Genomic DNA, 17,059 nt, shown 5'->3' with positions numbered 1-17,059 from the left:
AAACTATCCAGAACTCCACCCCTCCTCCAGTGTCCTCAAACGTATTTTTGACTCGAAGGTCTCAAACTCATTTTGCAAAAAATGTTCGTTTCCCATGAATCGTACACTTTTCAAAATCCAATCTCACCCCTCCCCTCCAAATCCTCCCCATCACCCATCCCTTTCAAATCTCCCCCCTTGCCCCTTCCCTCCCCTCCCTCCTAAACTCCCCCCACACCCCTCCCCTCCGAGACACTCCCTCGCTCCTCCCCTCCTAGACTCCCCTCTCACCCCTCCTCCTCAAAGCATCCTCCCTGCTTCTTCCCCCTTCCAACTTTCACCTTCATCTCCCCAAACCTTCTGCCTCGCTCTTCCCCCTCCTCAAATAACACCTCACTGTGCCTCACCCAATCTCCATCAAACCTTTTGTCCGCCCCATTCTTCCCTTTCTCCAAGCTATTCTGAAATCTCTGAAATCTCTGACACACCTTCAACAGCTCTCCCTACCTCTTCCTCCTCTTCCACATCTTACCCTACCCCTCCCCACCCTGTTCTGGACCCGATGCTCCCCCTTCCTCTTCATTAACGGTATGGACCTCAAACATCCGGGGCCTTCGCTCAAACTTGACTGACCTCTCCATACAGGTTGCTTCTGACAAACCAGATGTGATCTGCTTAACAGAAACTTTCCTCCTTCATGATGTCTCTGATGCCTTGGTATCTCTCCCAGGTTACTCCCTCCTCCGGTATGATAGACCTGAGCCTCGTCCTGGAGGTGGGGTTGCTATCTTTATAAAAAAACTCTTCCTCACTCGCCCTCCGCTGCCCTCTCTCCACCTCGCCCCCAGGAATACCTTTGGCTACGGCTTCCCCTTCGCTCCCACCTTTTGTTCATATGTGTGTTGTACCGTCCACCAAACAGCGATGACTCCATCTACATCTCACTGTCTGATAATATGGACCAACTTCTATCTACCCATCCCAACTCTCTCTTCCTCATATGTGGTGATTTCAATTGTCACCATGCCAGTTGGCTGGGTGTGGGTACTTCTCTCACCAGCCATGGCTCTTCAGCAAAGGACTTCTGCGACTCACTGGGACTGACACAATCTGTCAATTTCCCGACCCGGATCTCAGTCAACGGAGCATCTTCTCTTCTGGATTTGGTTATGACAAACTTCCCTGAAAATGTCTGCTGCTCTTCTTCTGCTCCAATCGGCTCATCTGATCATGTGCTTGTCAAAGTGGACATCTCTCTGACCATTCTCAGAGAGCCTCCTCAGCGTCGACGAGTCTGGCATTTCACTCAGGCCAACTGGCACGGTCTTCAAGCAGCCATCAATCATCTGGACTGGTCTCCCATCTCTACCGCCTCTGACATCAACTCATCCTGGGAATTCTTTCAAAGTAAATTGCTCTCTCTCATGCACAGATTTATACCATCTCGTCTTCAGTTGTCATACCCTTCCTCCTGTCCATGGTACACGGAATCTTGTGGTGAGGCTGTTGCCCTGAAACAACTTGCTTTCGTCTCCTGGAAAGCAAATCCAACGGAAGGAAATCTCATTTCCTTTCACAAAGCCCGAAACAAGTGTGTGTCCACCCTCAGGAGAGCCAGGAAACAATATCTCACCATTCTCAAGACCGAACTCTCTTATCTGTCTCCCTCTTCCAAATCCTGGTGGCGTCTGGTCAAATCCGTTTCTGGTGTTTGTTCCCCCTCCATCCCCTCCCTCACCTCAAACGGTTTAACGGCTGACTCCGCATGTGAAAAAGCTGAATGCCTCAACTCTGTGTTTGCCTCTAAATCTTGTGTCCCAAACCCATCCCTCTCTGTACCCACCGTACCCAGTCGTACCCAGCTGCTCCTGGACTCTGTGTCCTTTCCTCCTGATAAGGTGGAAAAGTTTCTGTCAACCCTCGACTCTGATTCTGCAACTGGTCCTGACGGCATCAGCCCACGGGTCCTAAAATCATGTTCTTCTGCTCTTTCACTCCCTCTTTCTGTTCTCTTCACCCTCTCTTTTGCTCAAGGTCATCTGCCGTCTGCTTGTAAATCAGCCAACATCACCGGTTTGCACAAAAAAGTGCAAAAACAGATCCCAGCAACTACAGACCAATCAGCCTTCTCCCAATTATCAGCAAAGTCATGGAATCCATCATTGCTTCAGATATTAAATCTTTCCTCTTCTCCAATGGCTTGATCTCTGATCATCAATTTGGTTTCAGACCTGGTCACTCTACTCTGGACATGCTGCTTCTGCTTTCTCAACAATGGATGGAGGTCCTCAACGCCAAACAGGAAATTAGAGCCGTCTCCCTTGACATTTCACGTGCCTTCGATACGGTCTGGCACCCTGCTCTGCTCACCAAACTCTCCTCCTTTGGTATCCATGGTAGGGCTGTCAACCGAGCCGAGACCGGGACGAAATCCCGGCGGTTTCGGCTTTCGAGACGGTCTCGGGACGGTCCCGAGATAAATTGATTGACGCAATTTCTCGGTAAAAAAATCCCGGTTAAAATTCCAACTTCTTGCAGATATTTTCCATAATAGAGGCATTTATTGAGCCTTGCTTTCATTACTCTGCTTCTGCACAAGCATCATTTTTCGCAAGTGCAGCTGAACTGACAGAAACGATGATAGATAAAGTAAACTCACTGTTCCAGGATTTTCCCCTCGTCAACAAACAATGCACTGCAAACGAAACCGAATCCGGATCCGGATCTTCACCAACATCTAATCATGTCGTCCTTGTCACACACGCTGCATCTCCACAAAATTTCGTCCGAATCCGTCCACAACTTTTTGAGATATTGTGTTCACAAACAAACGGACAAACAGACAGGAGTGAAAACATAATCTCCATCGACCTTTGGTGGCGGAGGTAACGAAATCAGGATAAAGATCCCAATGAAAATCCCCCGCATCGCGGCTTTATTTAAACCGTTGAATCCTTCCGCTGTATCACTCCGCCTCGCACTCACCCCGCTACGGTCACGTGTCCGTCCTTGGAGACAAGTTACGGAATGTGGTTGCTATGGTCTTTAGCACATTAATATCGAGGGACTCGCTCGAGCCCCGTGATTGGAGGGACGATGTTTATTTAGATTAAAAACACGTTTATAACGGATTATTCTACACACAATGTATTAATACAAGTACAATACATTATGTAGTTTTATGAAATGAGTTTTTGATGAACGTTTATGTTTAATTGCAACGCTAAATCTATAAATTGTAAGAATCCCTCGGGGTTTGGTTTGACGGTTTGAATGTGAAAGTATTTTGGTTATCTTATCTCCACTTTAGGCCTGATACGTTGATTACGTTCACTTTAGTCACAGAGTCAAAATAAGGAGGGGGGGGGGGGGTGATCACTACACCGCCTGCTTTATAATTTACTAGCAGAAGTACCCGGCATTGCCGGGCGGGGGAGGGGAGGGGAACGGGGGGGGGAGCGAGCCCCTTGACAGAGCAAGCGATTTTTTTTTGTCATAGCGTCATAGCGTCATCACGTGATCGCTCTGAGCGAATCAGCGCCCACCTGCTCTGATGCCGTTGATTCCGTGCGCTGAGGTAAATATGAATAAAAAATATTTCGTTGTGTGGCAGGAACTTCTGAAAATGTCTGCCGTCGTCCTGGTGGGGCTTCCCAGGAATTCAGGTAACGCAGTCGGGTTGATCAAAGCATGGGCTCGGATAACTTGGGTGCCTTATCAGTCGACAATTGTTAAAACACGTGAACATTCGATGAAAGGCGTTATTTAGCGGTATTAGTTTCAATTTCTGGAATAAGGGGTCGGTATATTCGATCCGTCCACCGAACGGCTTTCAACGGGTTGAACAAAAAATTGTACATTCCGATTTGAGTTGAGGCACGCAACGCTGCGTCATTATAGCCCGCTTAACGGAACTATTAAAAAAAAAGTAACATGCACATGTGCGCAGCAGCAGGACGCGGCAACTATTGAACGATCATGAATATCGAACGGTCGTACGTGTACGCGCGCGAGCTACGAGAACGCTTGACATGCCCGATCACAACTCACAAAATGATAATGAAACTCCAACCGGGACTCGAATATGCCTGGGCAGAAACATTTTCTCCCTCTCTCTGACATTCCGAGCAAGAAATTACACGACAATACAAACTGTAATGAGACAACACCGGTCCCATCGGTGGCCGATCATCTGCATGTAGGCGGTGTATTTTATTTCATCCCGGTAAATGGAAGCTAAGTCGGAATTTAAGTACTCAACATCAGAAATGAATTTTTTTCATTGTTGTTTATATATTGTAATGAAATTCCATTATTTTTGAAGCCTTATTTATTTATTTATTTATTTTATTTTTTTCTATGTATTACTTTGTCAGGAACCGAGCCGATCCGAGATCCCGTTATGAAAATTGAAAATTTATCGAGACGGTTCCGAGACGGGATTTTGAATCTGGCTAACAGCACTAATCCATGGAAATCTCCACGCATGGCTGGCGGACTTCCTCTCTGGTCGTAGTCAACGTGTGGCCCTGAATGGGTTTCTCTCATCTCCTCTTCCTGTTCAGGCTGGAGTTCCCCAAGGTAGTGTTCTGGGCCCTGTGCTTTTTCTGGTCTTCATCAATGATCTCTCTGACTCTCTTGAAAATCCTCTCTATCTCTTTGCTGACGACTCTACTCTCTGTCGCTCCATTCCTCATCCCTCAGTTCGGCAGTCTGCAGCCTCCTCACTCTCTGCAGACCTGGACAAAATCACAGACTGGTCAAACAAGTGGAACATGTCTTTCAATCCTGACAAATCTCACACTCTTACAATGTCTCTCCGAAAGGACCGACTGGACAACCCTCCCATCTACTTTCTCAACAATCCTCTCCAAGAAGTTCTGTCGCTCAAGCTTTTGGGTCTCACTATCTGCCATGATCTTTCTTGGGAAAACCACATTTCCAAGCTGGCCTCCAAAGCCAGTCGCCGACTGGGCATCCTCCGTCGTGCGAAGTCCTTCCTTGGCACACCTGAGCTCCTCACCACATACAAGGCTTTCATCCGCAGCTCAATGGAATACTGTTCACCCCTCTGGGCTGGTGCTCCTGCCTCACACTTTTTTTTTTTTTTTTTGAATACAAGATCGAGGCTCGTGAAAGAGCTAAACCTTGCTCGTGAAAGAGCTAAACCTTGCTCGGCTTCATGCTGTTGAGGCCAAAGCTTTCAGAATCATTGGAATCTCCTGCGATGTAGTCAACACCGAGGGCCTTTCACTCACTCACCGCAGGCAGGTTGGTGGTCTTTCTGTCTTCTACCGACTCCTCTCCGGCCTTGCTCCCCCAGCTCTCTCTGTGCTCTGTCCCCCCAATATTCCTTCAGGTCGCACAAGATCTGCCTGCAACCCTCTTATGGTTAAACTGCCAAAGTCTAGGCTCTCTGCTCACCTTCACTCTTTCATTCCCCTTTTCTCCCGCCTCTGGAACAAACTCCCCCACTCCCTTCAATCCCACTCCTCCCTCCAGGTCTTTAAAACAGCTGTTCACCACCATCTCTTATCTTCCCCCATCGAAAACCTTGATCTTTTCTACCCCCGGTAATTCACCCCAGAGTCCTTGCAGTGTTCATATGTTTTATTCCTCTCCCACCTCCCCCCCAAGTCCTCCCGATGTCCCTGCTCTCAAATGTTGTGTTTGTGTCCTTCCCCCTCTCTTTTGTGTCCTTCCCCCTCTCTCCCCATCTTGTCTGCCGCTCCCCTTGTTTTTTGTGTTTCGGTTTGTCTTTTTGTGTGATTAATGTTAGCTCTTTCACGAGCCTCGATCTTGTATACAAAAAAAAAAAAAAAAAAAAAAAAAAAAAATCCTGATGAGGCTGTTTCTCACCAAACAAGGTTCGTTAGAGCACTCTATTATACAGCCTGATGAGGCTGTTCCTCACCAAACAAGGTTCGTTAGAGCACTCTATTACACAGCCTAATGAGGCTGTTCCTCACCAAACAAGGTTCGTTAGAGTACTCTATTACACATCCTGATGAGGCTGTTTCTCACCAAACAAGGTTCGTTAGAGTACTCTATTACACATCCTGATGAGGCTGTTCCTCACCAAACAAGGTCCGTTAGAGTACTCTATTACACATCCTGATGAGGCTGTTTCTCACCAAACAAGGTTCGTTAGAGTACTCTATTACACATCCTGATGAGGCTGTTCCTCACCAAACAAGGTTCGTTAGAGTACTCTATTACACATCCTGATGAGGCTGTTTCTCACCAAACAAGGTTCGTTAGAGTACTCTATTACACATCCTGATGAGGCTGTTCCTCACCAAACAAGGTTCGTTAGAGCACTCTATTACACAGCCTAATGAGGCTGTTCCTCACCAAACAAGGTTCGTTAGAGTACTCTATTACACATCCTGATGAGGCTGTTTCTCACCAAACAAGGTTCGTTAGAGTACTCTATTACACATCCTGATGAGGCTGTTCCTCACCAAACAAGGTTCGTTAGAGTACTCTATTACACATCCTGATGAGGCTGTTTCTCACCAAACAAGGTTCGTTAGAGTACTCTATTACACATCCTGATGAGGCTGTTCCTCACCAAACAAGGTTCGTTAGAGCACTCTATTACACAGCCTAATGAGGCTGTTCCTCACCAAACAAGGTTCGTTAGAGTACTCTATTACACATCCTGATGAGGCTGTTCCCAAACCACCAACGAACGTCATCAACCTTTCGCAAATTGAACATTGACTCCCTGAACACCACGACTCAGCAATTTGTTGGTTACCGCCATCCACAAGATCTCCACACATAACATTGACCTCAGTTGTAGTTGAGTTTTGCCGCAGAGACAAAAACACACTCGGCGATGTGGGGTTTAGACCATTAGAGGGTCCGCTCGAGGTTTGGCTGGTCCCCAGCCTGAACCCTGTGCGAGTCATACCTCACACTTCAACCTGGGACGTGCTGCTTCCTGCTTTGATGCTCAGTATGTCAAATGATAAGACCACAGACAAACAACCTTAGGTTGGTAATAATAGCGCAGGCTTTGATTGGAACTAATGGTCATCTCCTGCATCAAAGTTCTTGAGAGGAAACTCAGAATAACTGAGAAATCAAATAATATTGTCAACTTGGATGTCGTTCGTCGTTCCTGTTCCTGTTCCTCCTCCTCCTCGTCCTCGTCCCCACCCTCTCCTCCTCCTCCTCATCGTCATCGTCCCAACCCTCTCCTCCTCCTCATCGTCGTCGACCCCTCCTCCTCCTCATCGTCGTCGACCCCACCCTCTCCTCCTCGTCGACCCCACCCTCTCCTCCTCGTCGACGACCCCACCCTCTCCTCCTCGTCGACGACCCCATCCTCTCCTCCTCGTCGTCGACCCCACCCTCTCCTCCTCCTCGACTCTATCCTCTTCTCCTCCTCGACCCCACCCTCTCCTCCTCCTCCTCCTCGACGACCCCACCCTCTCTTCCTCACCGCCATCCCTCTCCTCTTCCTCACCGCCATCCCTCTCCTCTCTTCCTCACCGCCATCCCTCTCCTCTCTTCCTCACCGCCATCCCTCTCCTCTCTTCTCTTCCTCACCGCCATCCCTCTCCTCTCTTCCTCACCGCCATCCCTCTCCTCTCTTCCTCACCGCCATCCCTCTCCTCTCTTCCTCACCGCCATCCCTCTCCTCTCTTCCTCACCGCCATCCCTCTCCTCTCTTCCTCACCGCCATCCCTCTCCTCTCTTCCTCACCGCCATCCCTCTCCTCTCTTCCTCACCGCCATCCCTCTCCTCTCTTCCTCACCGCCATCCCTCTCCTCTCTTCCTCACCGCCATCCCTCTCCTCTTCCTCACCGCCATCCCTCTCCTCTCTTCCTCACCGCCATCCCTCTCCTCTCTTCCTCACCGCCATCCCTCTCCTCTCTTCCTCACCGCCATCCCTCTCCTCTTCCTCACCGCCATCCCTCTCCTCTCTTCCTCACCGCCATCCCTCTCCTCTCTTCCTCACCGCCATCCCTCTCCTCTTCCTCACCGCCATCCCTCTCCTCTCTTCCTCACCGCCATCCCTCTCCTCTCTTCCTCACCCCCACCCTCTTCCTCACCCCCACCCCCATCCTCTCTTCCTCACCCCCATCCTCTCTTCCTCACCCCCACCCTCTCTTCCTCACCCCCACCCTCTCTTCCTCACCCCCACCCTCTCTTCCTCACCCCCACCCTCTCTTCCACACCCCCACCCTCTCTTCCTCACCCCCACCCCCTCTTCCTCACCCCCACCCTCTCTTCCTCACCCCCACCCTCTCTTCCTCACCCCCACCCTCTCTTCCTCACCCCCACCCTCTCTTCCTCACCCCCACCCTCTCTTCCTCACCCCCACCCTCTCTTCCTCACCCCCACCCTCTCTTCCTCACCCCCACCCTCTCTTCCTCACCCCCATCCTCTCTTCCTCACCCCCATCCTCTTCCTCACCCCCACCCTCTCTTCCTCACCCCCATCCTCCTCCCCAAGACATCCCCGTACGGACCTGATGTACATCACATCTTCTTCTTCAGACATATTTACATATTCCCCGTTTGTTGGAGACCGGAGACGCCATCGCCAGGAAGCATTTCTCTCTGGTCGCTCAACGAGCCTGGTCTGACGTGTGGCTTAGACGAAAGTGATTTTCACAGGAATTTGTAATTAGTTCAGGTTGCTGGTGATAAATTACCTCCTCTTCGATCTTTAGCATCCACTAATTAATACCAGCGGACGAGATACCCGGCTTAACGTCTCGTCCACACAAGACACATTTCAAAGGTTAGATCACTCTCACTATGTATGCGTCGGACACAAAGGCGCAAAATAATACCGGAGCAATAAAACCGCAAATACCTGCACCAGGTATTCTGTGGAATAACAGCACAGGAAACAACCGCGTACCACTTTGAGGGATCAGAAGTCGCCAGATTTCACAAAAACCGCCGGCCTTACCCGAACTACGCCTCTCGCGAGATCTCAACGTATTTGAACGTGATGACGTAATTGGAGAGTCTGAACTGATGTAACGTCACCATCACGATCACCGTCATCATTAATCATGTTAATTCATTCCCTTCATTTATGTCCTACTGTTATTTCTATCCACGGAGGTATATAATATGGAGAGCCAATTGGCCACCTCGCAGCATTAGCCGCCGTGAAGCCACCGGAAATAGTCTGGCGGCCATATTGGGAAGCCGATCGTAAGCCTGTCAAAGCAAAGGCGTGGCGCACTGATGATGCAGCTGGAGCGAATTTTAGGACCGCCGACTATTTAATTAATATAGAATACTAATATTTGAACTGATATTCGGGCTCAGAATCCCGTTCTTTAAGGAAATGGTGTTCATTAAGTTTGAAGTTGGTTCTAGACGCATTTTTCCTGGGGAATCCAATGGTTTAGAGCTTGTTTGAAAAAAAAGTGCCCAAAATTACCGCTCGGTGTTCTTTATCGTTCTTCTCATGACCCAATCACCCACTAGTAGGAATAAGAATCCTGACATGTTACACCCCTGTTTAACTCCTGTCTTCACCTTGAACCATTCTGTTGTTTCACCTTGGTCGACGACCGCACATTGAAAGTCTTGGTAAAGGGCTTTTACAAGGTTCACTAATTTTCCAGGTATGCTGTATTTCTTCATTATGACCCAGACTTTCTCTGGGCAAGGAAAGGAGTCGAAAGCTTTCTAGAAATCTATAAAATTGAGGTACATCGTCGTTTGCCATTCTTTGGCTTGTTCTATAATATTCCTCAATATAAAGATCTGATTTGTTGTCATGTTATATGATGTTACTTAATTCAGTCATTATATTGTAACTAAGATGTGTATGTTTCTATTACCGAGATGTTAGAAACCACGCAGATATAATGATAACCAGAGTTTATTCTACACTGACATGGGTCAGCAACACATCAACAGTGAGTCAGTCACATAAATGACATGAAACGCTGTCATGTAGTTAACCCACACAATTCACAGTTAACCCACAAAACACACCCACACCATGTAGAGATGAGGTCGCTCTTATATTTCAGCTTGCTCTGGTGTTGCCTCACTGGTGAGCAAACAGGACCAGTTTGCAATATTTTTTCCTGATGCGCTCTTCCTTCATGTCATCATCGAGTGTTCTCACAACATGATGGAAACGTATCTTGCTGTACGATTGTGATACAGAATGTATTAAAGCAAACACATGGTTGCTGTCTGCCTCACAGTCAAACATGTGCCGATCCAAGGAAGCAAATGTAGACCGACCGACCTCAGAAAGGACAGAAGTGGAAATTGCCGCTCTTATCCCACTTTCACGAGGCATTTTGCCATTGCTTACAGCCAGGAGCCTCTTGACACAGCGTTCAGTCGCCTCACAGACACGAACAACACTGTGCGAGGGAACTATGAGGCCACCCCTGTTCTTGGTAACAATCAGGCTGTACATTGGTGTGGTTTGCCATTCTTCGTTGTTACTGGTCAATGCAGAAAGACATTGGCTACACTTCAGAGTCTTCCTCACCATCCTCACCACATAGCCGGCAATATAGCCAACACATGACTCTGTAAAGATGGAAAGTTGCTCAAAATTTGGAATATCCGCATAGTCGTGGTCCTCTTTTGCCGGCGATCTCAACTCCAGGTCGTATCGTCTGGCCACCAACATGTCGTGACTCTCGTCAGGCACAGCCTGCTTTGCAACGCACTTGAAGGAAGCCGCATTCAGGATTCTGGTTGAGTCCTGTGCAGAACAGTTCCCACTTGCAGACTTGATGTCATGTCGCATCAAGAGGCGCTTATATGCGGCAACAAACTGCCGGGCCGTTGGGTTATTCCCACTTCCACATGCAATGCGGACCGCTCCAAAGAAAAGTTCAATGTGGTCTTGGCTCATTTTGTACGTGAGCAGGTATCGCAGGGGAGATGAGGCAGGTTTGACATATGTGAAATACAAAATTTTGACACTCTCTATGCAGATCATGAAACCAATGAAGGGGGTTTTCAAACGCGTATTGGTCATAACTTGACCATTCATGTTTTTGATGTTGGACAAGTAACTGTAGGCAGTATCCAGGAATGGCAGGAAAAGTCCTTCTCGTGATGTCATGAGTGGTGCCTTGTAGTTTCGTGCCAATGGATTGCGAGAATTTAGAATGTCAAACAGTTTGTCCAATGTTTCAATGTATTGGCAGGTAGCCTCACTGCCCTGAAATTCTGATAGTTGCAAAGTGTCCCTGCAAAACCGAATTGCATCTGCCACACTAGTGCTCAATGTCTGAGCAGCTGTGTCCACCTTCATGACATTGCTCTTCCACTCGATGTGTTTCCGGGAGAGCTTATTTCCCAGACGCAAGCCTTCCCTCTTCTGCAGATCAAAGAGTGCCTGGATGTATTTCCACGCGATGACTTTTTTGTTGCCATCCTCCATCATTTTCATGGATCCAAGACAGTTTCTTGCAAGTTTAAGCATGTGACATGCATCGAGTACAACACAAATTTTCTTTTCGGGATTTGCTGGGTGGGGAAATGTTGGTTTCACATTCTGCGGCGTGATGTCGGCACCTAGCTCACGTAACATTGTCAAATGAGCGGACGGTCCATCGCAAGTTAAGGAAACCACCTCTGCACCGATATCATGCAATTTTAGTAGACATTGTGTCACCAAATTCGCCTGTTCCTTCCCCGACAATCCATTTATCATAAAGTATGCTACAGGCACTTTCCAACTGTCATTCAGCTTCCATTCCCCGATTCCGATTCCCCGATCGACGTGGGAGCCCCAGCTCCTTCACTAGCAGACAAGACAGCCGGCTTAACGTTCGCCAGGATGATCAGTCGCCCTGCCCGTGAAATACCAGGATCGGGATTCGTACCAGGACCCTGAACAACGTCCTGCCCTACCTACTGCTACTGCGAAGTGGGAAGGCAATGGCAAACCACCTAGTGCTGTAATTTATACAACCCTCATTTGCAGTTATTGGCATCAGATAGCTAAGGAAAAATAACAACTATTGAACAATAAACTTCCAATTTAGTTGCATGTTCGAGTCCGGTGTATTGTATTACTTGCCCTGATGGATGTGGACGAATGTCACAATCGGCTTCCCAATATGGCCGCCAAGCAACTTCCGCTAGCTTCAGCCGACAGCCGTCATTGGCTCTCCAGTTTATTATATACCTCCGTGTTTCTATCTTGCTCTGTCTCGTTTTTGTAATAAAAAAAAAAGAAATATTGAATTGTTTTTGAGCAGTGCGAGGCGGCCATAGCAGTATCATTGGTGATAGTGTTTATTATTATTATTATTATTATTATTATTATTATCATTATTATTATTTTTGTACAAAAAAGTGGGATATTGTTTCTGTTGTGCTGCGCGTTCTGTGCAATGTACTGTATATCGTTATTATCACATATATTATTTATCTGCAGTATATAATAATAGTTCTGGTTATCTCGTTAGAATAAGCACATCTGATGGGAATGGGATGGTTCGAGCATGGTTGTTCAGAGCAGCAGGTTGTACAAAAAGCGCTTTCAGGGATCGAAGGGGTTTTCTCCTCACGGTGAATACATTGTCCTGCGACGAGTGACAAATGGCGGGAAGTGAAGCTTCTGATGTCATCGAGCCCCAAACCTCGGACCCGTCGCCGCTCGTTCTCGCCACCGAGACCCTGTGGCGAGAGCCGGCCCACCTGCCCACCCTGGAGCCCATGAAGGCCGTGGTGCTGCTCGTCGAGCGCTACCTTTCGGACCTGGACCTACTCGATGACGAGGGCCTCCTGCACGACGGCCGCAGAGGTCGGAACGCTGCGTACGTGTACGACTTGACCTTGTGGGACGGATCTGCGGCCGCCAAATGCTTCCTCGGTGTCTCCATGAACACCCTGGTGCACAAGAACCGGCTGCACGCGGGATCCCGCCTCCTGGTCCGGCGCTTCGCCCTCGGTTCCAATGACAAGAGGATCGACGTCGGGCGGTTCCTGGTGCTTCGGGACGTGCGGGTTACCTTGGGCGAGGACTATCCGAGGCTGCCCGGGAAGTCCCGTGAACGTTTCCCGTGGGCCGGGGGGAGAGAGCCGAGCCCCGAGCCGCTGTTCTCTCACCGCCAGTGTTACCTGTCTTTGTGGTGCGCCGAGGATCATTACGGTGACCGGTGGCAGGATGTGACGTCTGCCGAGGTGGTTCCCTTAAAAGGTGTGCAGGTACACCGGGGGACTGCGATGTTTGGGTTTCTAACCGTCAGAACAACGTTTACAATGGCGAGGTCATTGGAGCGCAACTCGATCAAAGCACGAGCTTGAATTGGTGAAGTTACGAGTCTTGGTCGAGAATCCAGGGGCCATTTATTCACTGGAAATGACAAAGTGTGTGGTTGTTATTTTGGGATCGATGTATTAATATCAGGAATTCCAAAAACCCAGGTGTTAAGGTTCAACGGTGGAGGGTTGGAGTTTTATGACTGAAACTGAAAGTGTGGGTAGTGTGTACCCTACAATCCATCATATCACGACTCCATGGGGGGTTGGAGTTTTATGGCTGAAAGTGTGGGTAGTGGGTACCCTACAATCCATCATATCACGACTCCATGGGGGGTTGGAGTTTTATGGCTGAAAGTGTGGGTAGTGGGTACCCTACAATCCATCATATCACGACTCCATGGAGAGTTGGAGTTTTATGGCTGAAAGTGTGGGTAGTGGGTACCCGACAATCCATCATATCACGACTCCATGGGGTGTTGGAGTTTTATGGCTGAAAGTGTGGGTAGTGGGTACCCTACAATCCATCATATCACGACTCTTATGGAGGGTTGGAGTTTTATGGCTGAAAGTGTGGGTAGTGGGTACCCTACAATCCATCATATCACGACCATGGGGGGTTGGAGTTTTATGGCTGAAAGTGTGGGTAGTGTACCCTACAATCCATCATATCACGACTGCATGGGGGGTTGGAGTTTTATGGCTGAAACTGTGGGTAGTGTGTACCCTACAATCCATCATATCACGACTCCATGGAGAGTTGGAGTTTTATGGCTGAAAGTGTGGGTAGTGGGTACCCTACAATCCATCATATCACGACTCCACTAGGTGGTTGGAGTTTTATGGCTGAAAGTGTGGGTAGTGAGTACCCTACAATCCATCATATCATGACTCCATGGGGGGTTGGAGTTTTATGACTGAAAGTGTGGGTAGTGGGTACCCTACAATCCATCATATCACGACGACATGGAGAGTTGGAGTTTTATAGCTGAAAGTGTGGGTAGTGGGTACCCTACAATCCATCATATCACGACTCCATGGGGGGTTGGAGTTTTATGACTGCAAGGGTCGCAGTGTGTACCCTAAAATCCATCATATCACAACTCCATGGAGAGTTGGAGTTTTATGACTGCAAGGGTCGCAGTGTGTACCCTACAATCCATCATATCACGACTCCATGGGGAGTTGGAGTTCATGGCTGAAAGGGTCGTAGTGCATACCCTAAAATCCATCATATCACAACTCTATGGAGGGTTGGAGTTTTATGACTGAAAGTGTGGGTCGTGGGTACCATAAAATCTGTCATATCAACACTCCATGGAGGGTTGGAGTTTTATGACTCTAAAAGTGTGGGTAGTGGGTACCCTGGTGTTGGGCTAGCGGCTAGGGTGCCAGCTTAGGATCCTAGGATCCTGGGTTAGAATCCTGGTCGATCGCTGAATTAACGCCAGGGGGGTTGACTCAGCCTGTCATCCTTCCGAGGTCGGCAAATTGAGTACCAGTTCACTGGTAATTCCCTGTGTGTCGTAAAAGGCGACAATCAGGGTTGGCGGCAGGAAGGGCATCCGGCCGTAAAACATTGCTTCAAAAAGGGGACCAAAAAACAACAACAACCACGCTCCCCGAAAAAGGCCAACCCCTGCTTGCGGGGAAAAATGGTCTCTAAAGGTGGTTAGTGGGTACCCTACAATTAATCATATCAAGACTCCATGGAGGGTTGGAGTTTTATGACAGTATGGGTACCCTACAATTAATCATATCAAGACTCCCTGGAGGGTTGGAGTTTTATGACAGTATGGGTACCCTACAATCCATCATATCACGAATCCACGGAGGGTTGGAGTTTTATGACTGAAAGTGTGCATCGTGGGTACCCTAAAATCCATCTTATCAAGACTCCACGGAGGGTTTGAGTTTTATGACTCTGAAAGTGTGGGTAGTGGGTACCCTTAAATCCATCTTATCAAGACTCCACGGAATACTGTGTTGAATTGTGAAACATTTCCGTTTTTATTTCTTTGCTAGTCAATATATCCTGACAAATGAGGTATCCGATGAAAAATAATTATTTGCTGATTCACATGGTATCTAATATTGAGCTCCATCTGCATGTTTATGGCGTCCATACCATGTGATTTATGACGTCATAATTATCAGCAAAAAAATCTACAGGCAGAGGCGCTCCGACGGTAAAAAAATTCATGTCAATCGGACCAATAGTGGGCGAGAAAATGCATTTTTAAAATGCAGACATGGCACATGGCACACGGCACGCATACGGTGCACGTACTCAACCGAATGCCGAACCCTTCTTTTCGCTTCTGGAGCACGGTAATAAAGCCGTGTACCAGGTTCATTTGAATATGTTAAACTGCAGGGGTTCTTAACCTTTTTACCTGTCAAGACCCCAACGGATTGCCCACGATGTCCCCATACCACCTTCGCCAGACTACTGATTGACCAAGGCGCACCGAAGGTGCGCATAGCTAGGGGGGACTGGGGGCATGTCCCCCTAGAATTTTTTTTGATTTCTAGGTGCTCTGTGGTGCATTCTGAGGGGTGTTTTTACTTTAATTGCCTATTTTTTGGATGAAAATTGGTAACATTACCCAGAAAATGGGCCTAGTTTGGGGATCCGCACCTGATTACCAGTCCCATTAGGTTCCAGTGTGACTTCAAAATATCTCAATAGCTTCGTTTTACATATATGGATAATTAGGAACAGAACAGGAAAGAAAATCATTAGGATTTTATCCCTATTTATTTATTTGCTTGTTAACAAAGAAACAAACTAAACTAAACTAAAACATGCAAGTTTTATGCAAGCCGTTTTACTAATCTAGTGAGATTGTTGCTGCTGTTTTCGTGCAATCAGAATATGGAATCGGGGCACAGTTCGTGACAACGCCACTCGCATATCATCGGACACATCAAGTCGATTTCTCCACTTTGATTTCAGGTTCAATAATGCAGAGAAACCTGTTTCACAGAGATACGTAGTTGTGAAGGGAACCAACACATTCATTGCCCTCTTCGCCAAGCTAGGGTAAGCTGCTATCTGCTCACACCAAAACTGCTTAAAATCCAGCGCAGCCTTTCCGAAATCAGCTTTCTTTCTTTGATCTTCTGAGAACTTGATCAAATCATCCTTCACTAAATTGTTGTCACTCAACGTAGAAATATCAAACGAGCAAGGATTCCGGATCCAAACGGATTCCGTGCTAAGATCATCAATATTTGAGAAGTAGCCCTCAAAATTGGTACTTAGGACTTTCAAATGGTCCTTGACTTCTTGAAGTATTTCCCCAAGCATTGCCTTTTCGTCTTCTCCATCAAGAAGGATATCGCCAAGGATTGGAAAGTTCGCCATGTTTCCGCTTTCAACACGGCGACTTCAAATAGGTAATTTCTTCGTGAATGCCACTAACTTTCCCCTGGCTTGAATAATGTCCACATCCCTTCCCTGCATCGACATGTTCAAGTCATTGAGGTGACCGAAAATATCGGCCAAATATCCCAGGCTAACAATAAAATTCTCATCTTCAAAACTATTTGCGAGAGGGGATTGTTGATGCCTGAGGAATTCTAGAATTTCTTCCCGAAGTTCCACTACACGTGCGAAAACATAACCACGAGATAGCCAACGTACCTCTGTGTGGTACAGTAAAACACAATGTTCCGCCCCAATCTCATCACAGAATTTTTAAAAATAGCCGATGATTTAATGCCCGTCCACGAATAAAGTTGACTGTCTGCACGGCTATGACCATCACTTCTTACAGTTTCTTTGACAACGTTTTGAATGCAAGGCTTCGCGATGTAGAACACAGTGTGTGGTCAACACATGTGGA

General features: G+C 47.7%; 2 protein-coding genes across 3 annotated transcripts in view; one reads left to right on the top strand and one right to left on the bottom strand.

Annotated features, from left to right (window-relative positions):
* LOC137420547 (uncharacterized) overlaps window positions 1-16,578 on the bottom strand; it is a 106,439-nt gene extending 89,861 nt beyond the window's left edge. The window contains exons 1-2 of the mRNA XM_078772720.1: window positions 16,237-16,578; window positions 12,515-12,653 (exon numbers count right to left, since the gene is read on the bottom strand). Coding sequence (XP_078628846.1) covers window positions 12,515-12,653; window positions 16,237-16,578 — 481 coding nt within the window. The remainder of the gene's footprint in view (window positions 1-12,514; window positions 12,654-16,236) is intronic.
* RADX (RPA1 related single stranded DNA binding protein, X-linked) overlaps window positions 12,326-17,059 on the top strand; it is a 106,565-nt gene continuing 101,831 nt past the window's right edge. For both annotated transcript variants that reach the window (XM_068105691.2, XM_068105690.2), the window contains exon 1: window positions 12,326-13,146. In XM_068105691.2, coding sequence (XP_067961792.2) covers window positions 12,546-13,146 — 601 coding nt within the window. In that variant the 5' untranslated portion in view covers window positions 12,326-12,545. The remainder of the gene's footprint in view (window positions 13,147-17,059) is intronic.

Source organism: Myxine glutinosa, chromosome 2 (assembly GCF_964187855.1).
Source record: "Myxine glutinosa chromosome 2, kmMyxGlut1.1, whole genome shotgun sequence".
Lineage (NCBI taxonomy): Eukaryota > Metazoa > Chordata > Myxini > Myxiniformes > Myxinidae > Myxine > Myxine glutinosa.
Note: the sequence above shows the minus strand (reverse complement) of the source record. Positions and strands in the feature narration are given on the sequence as shown.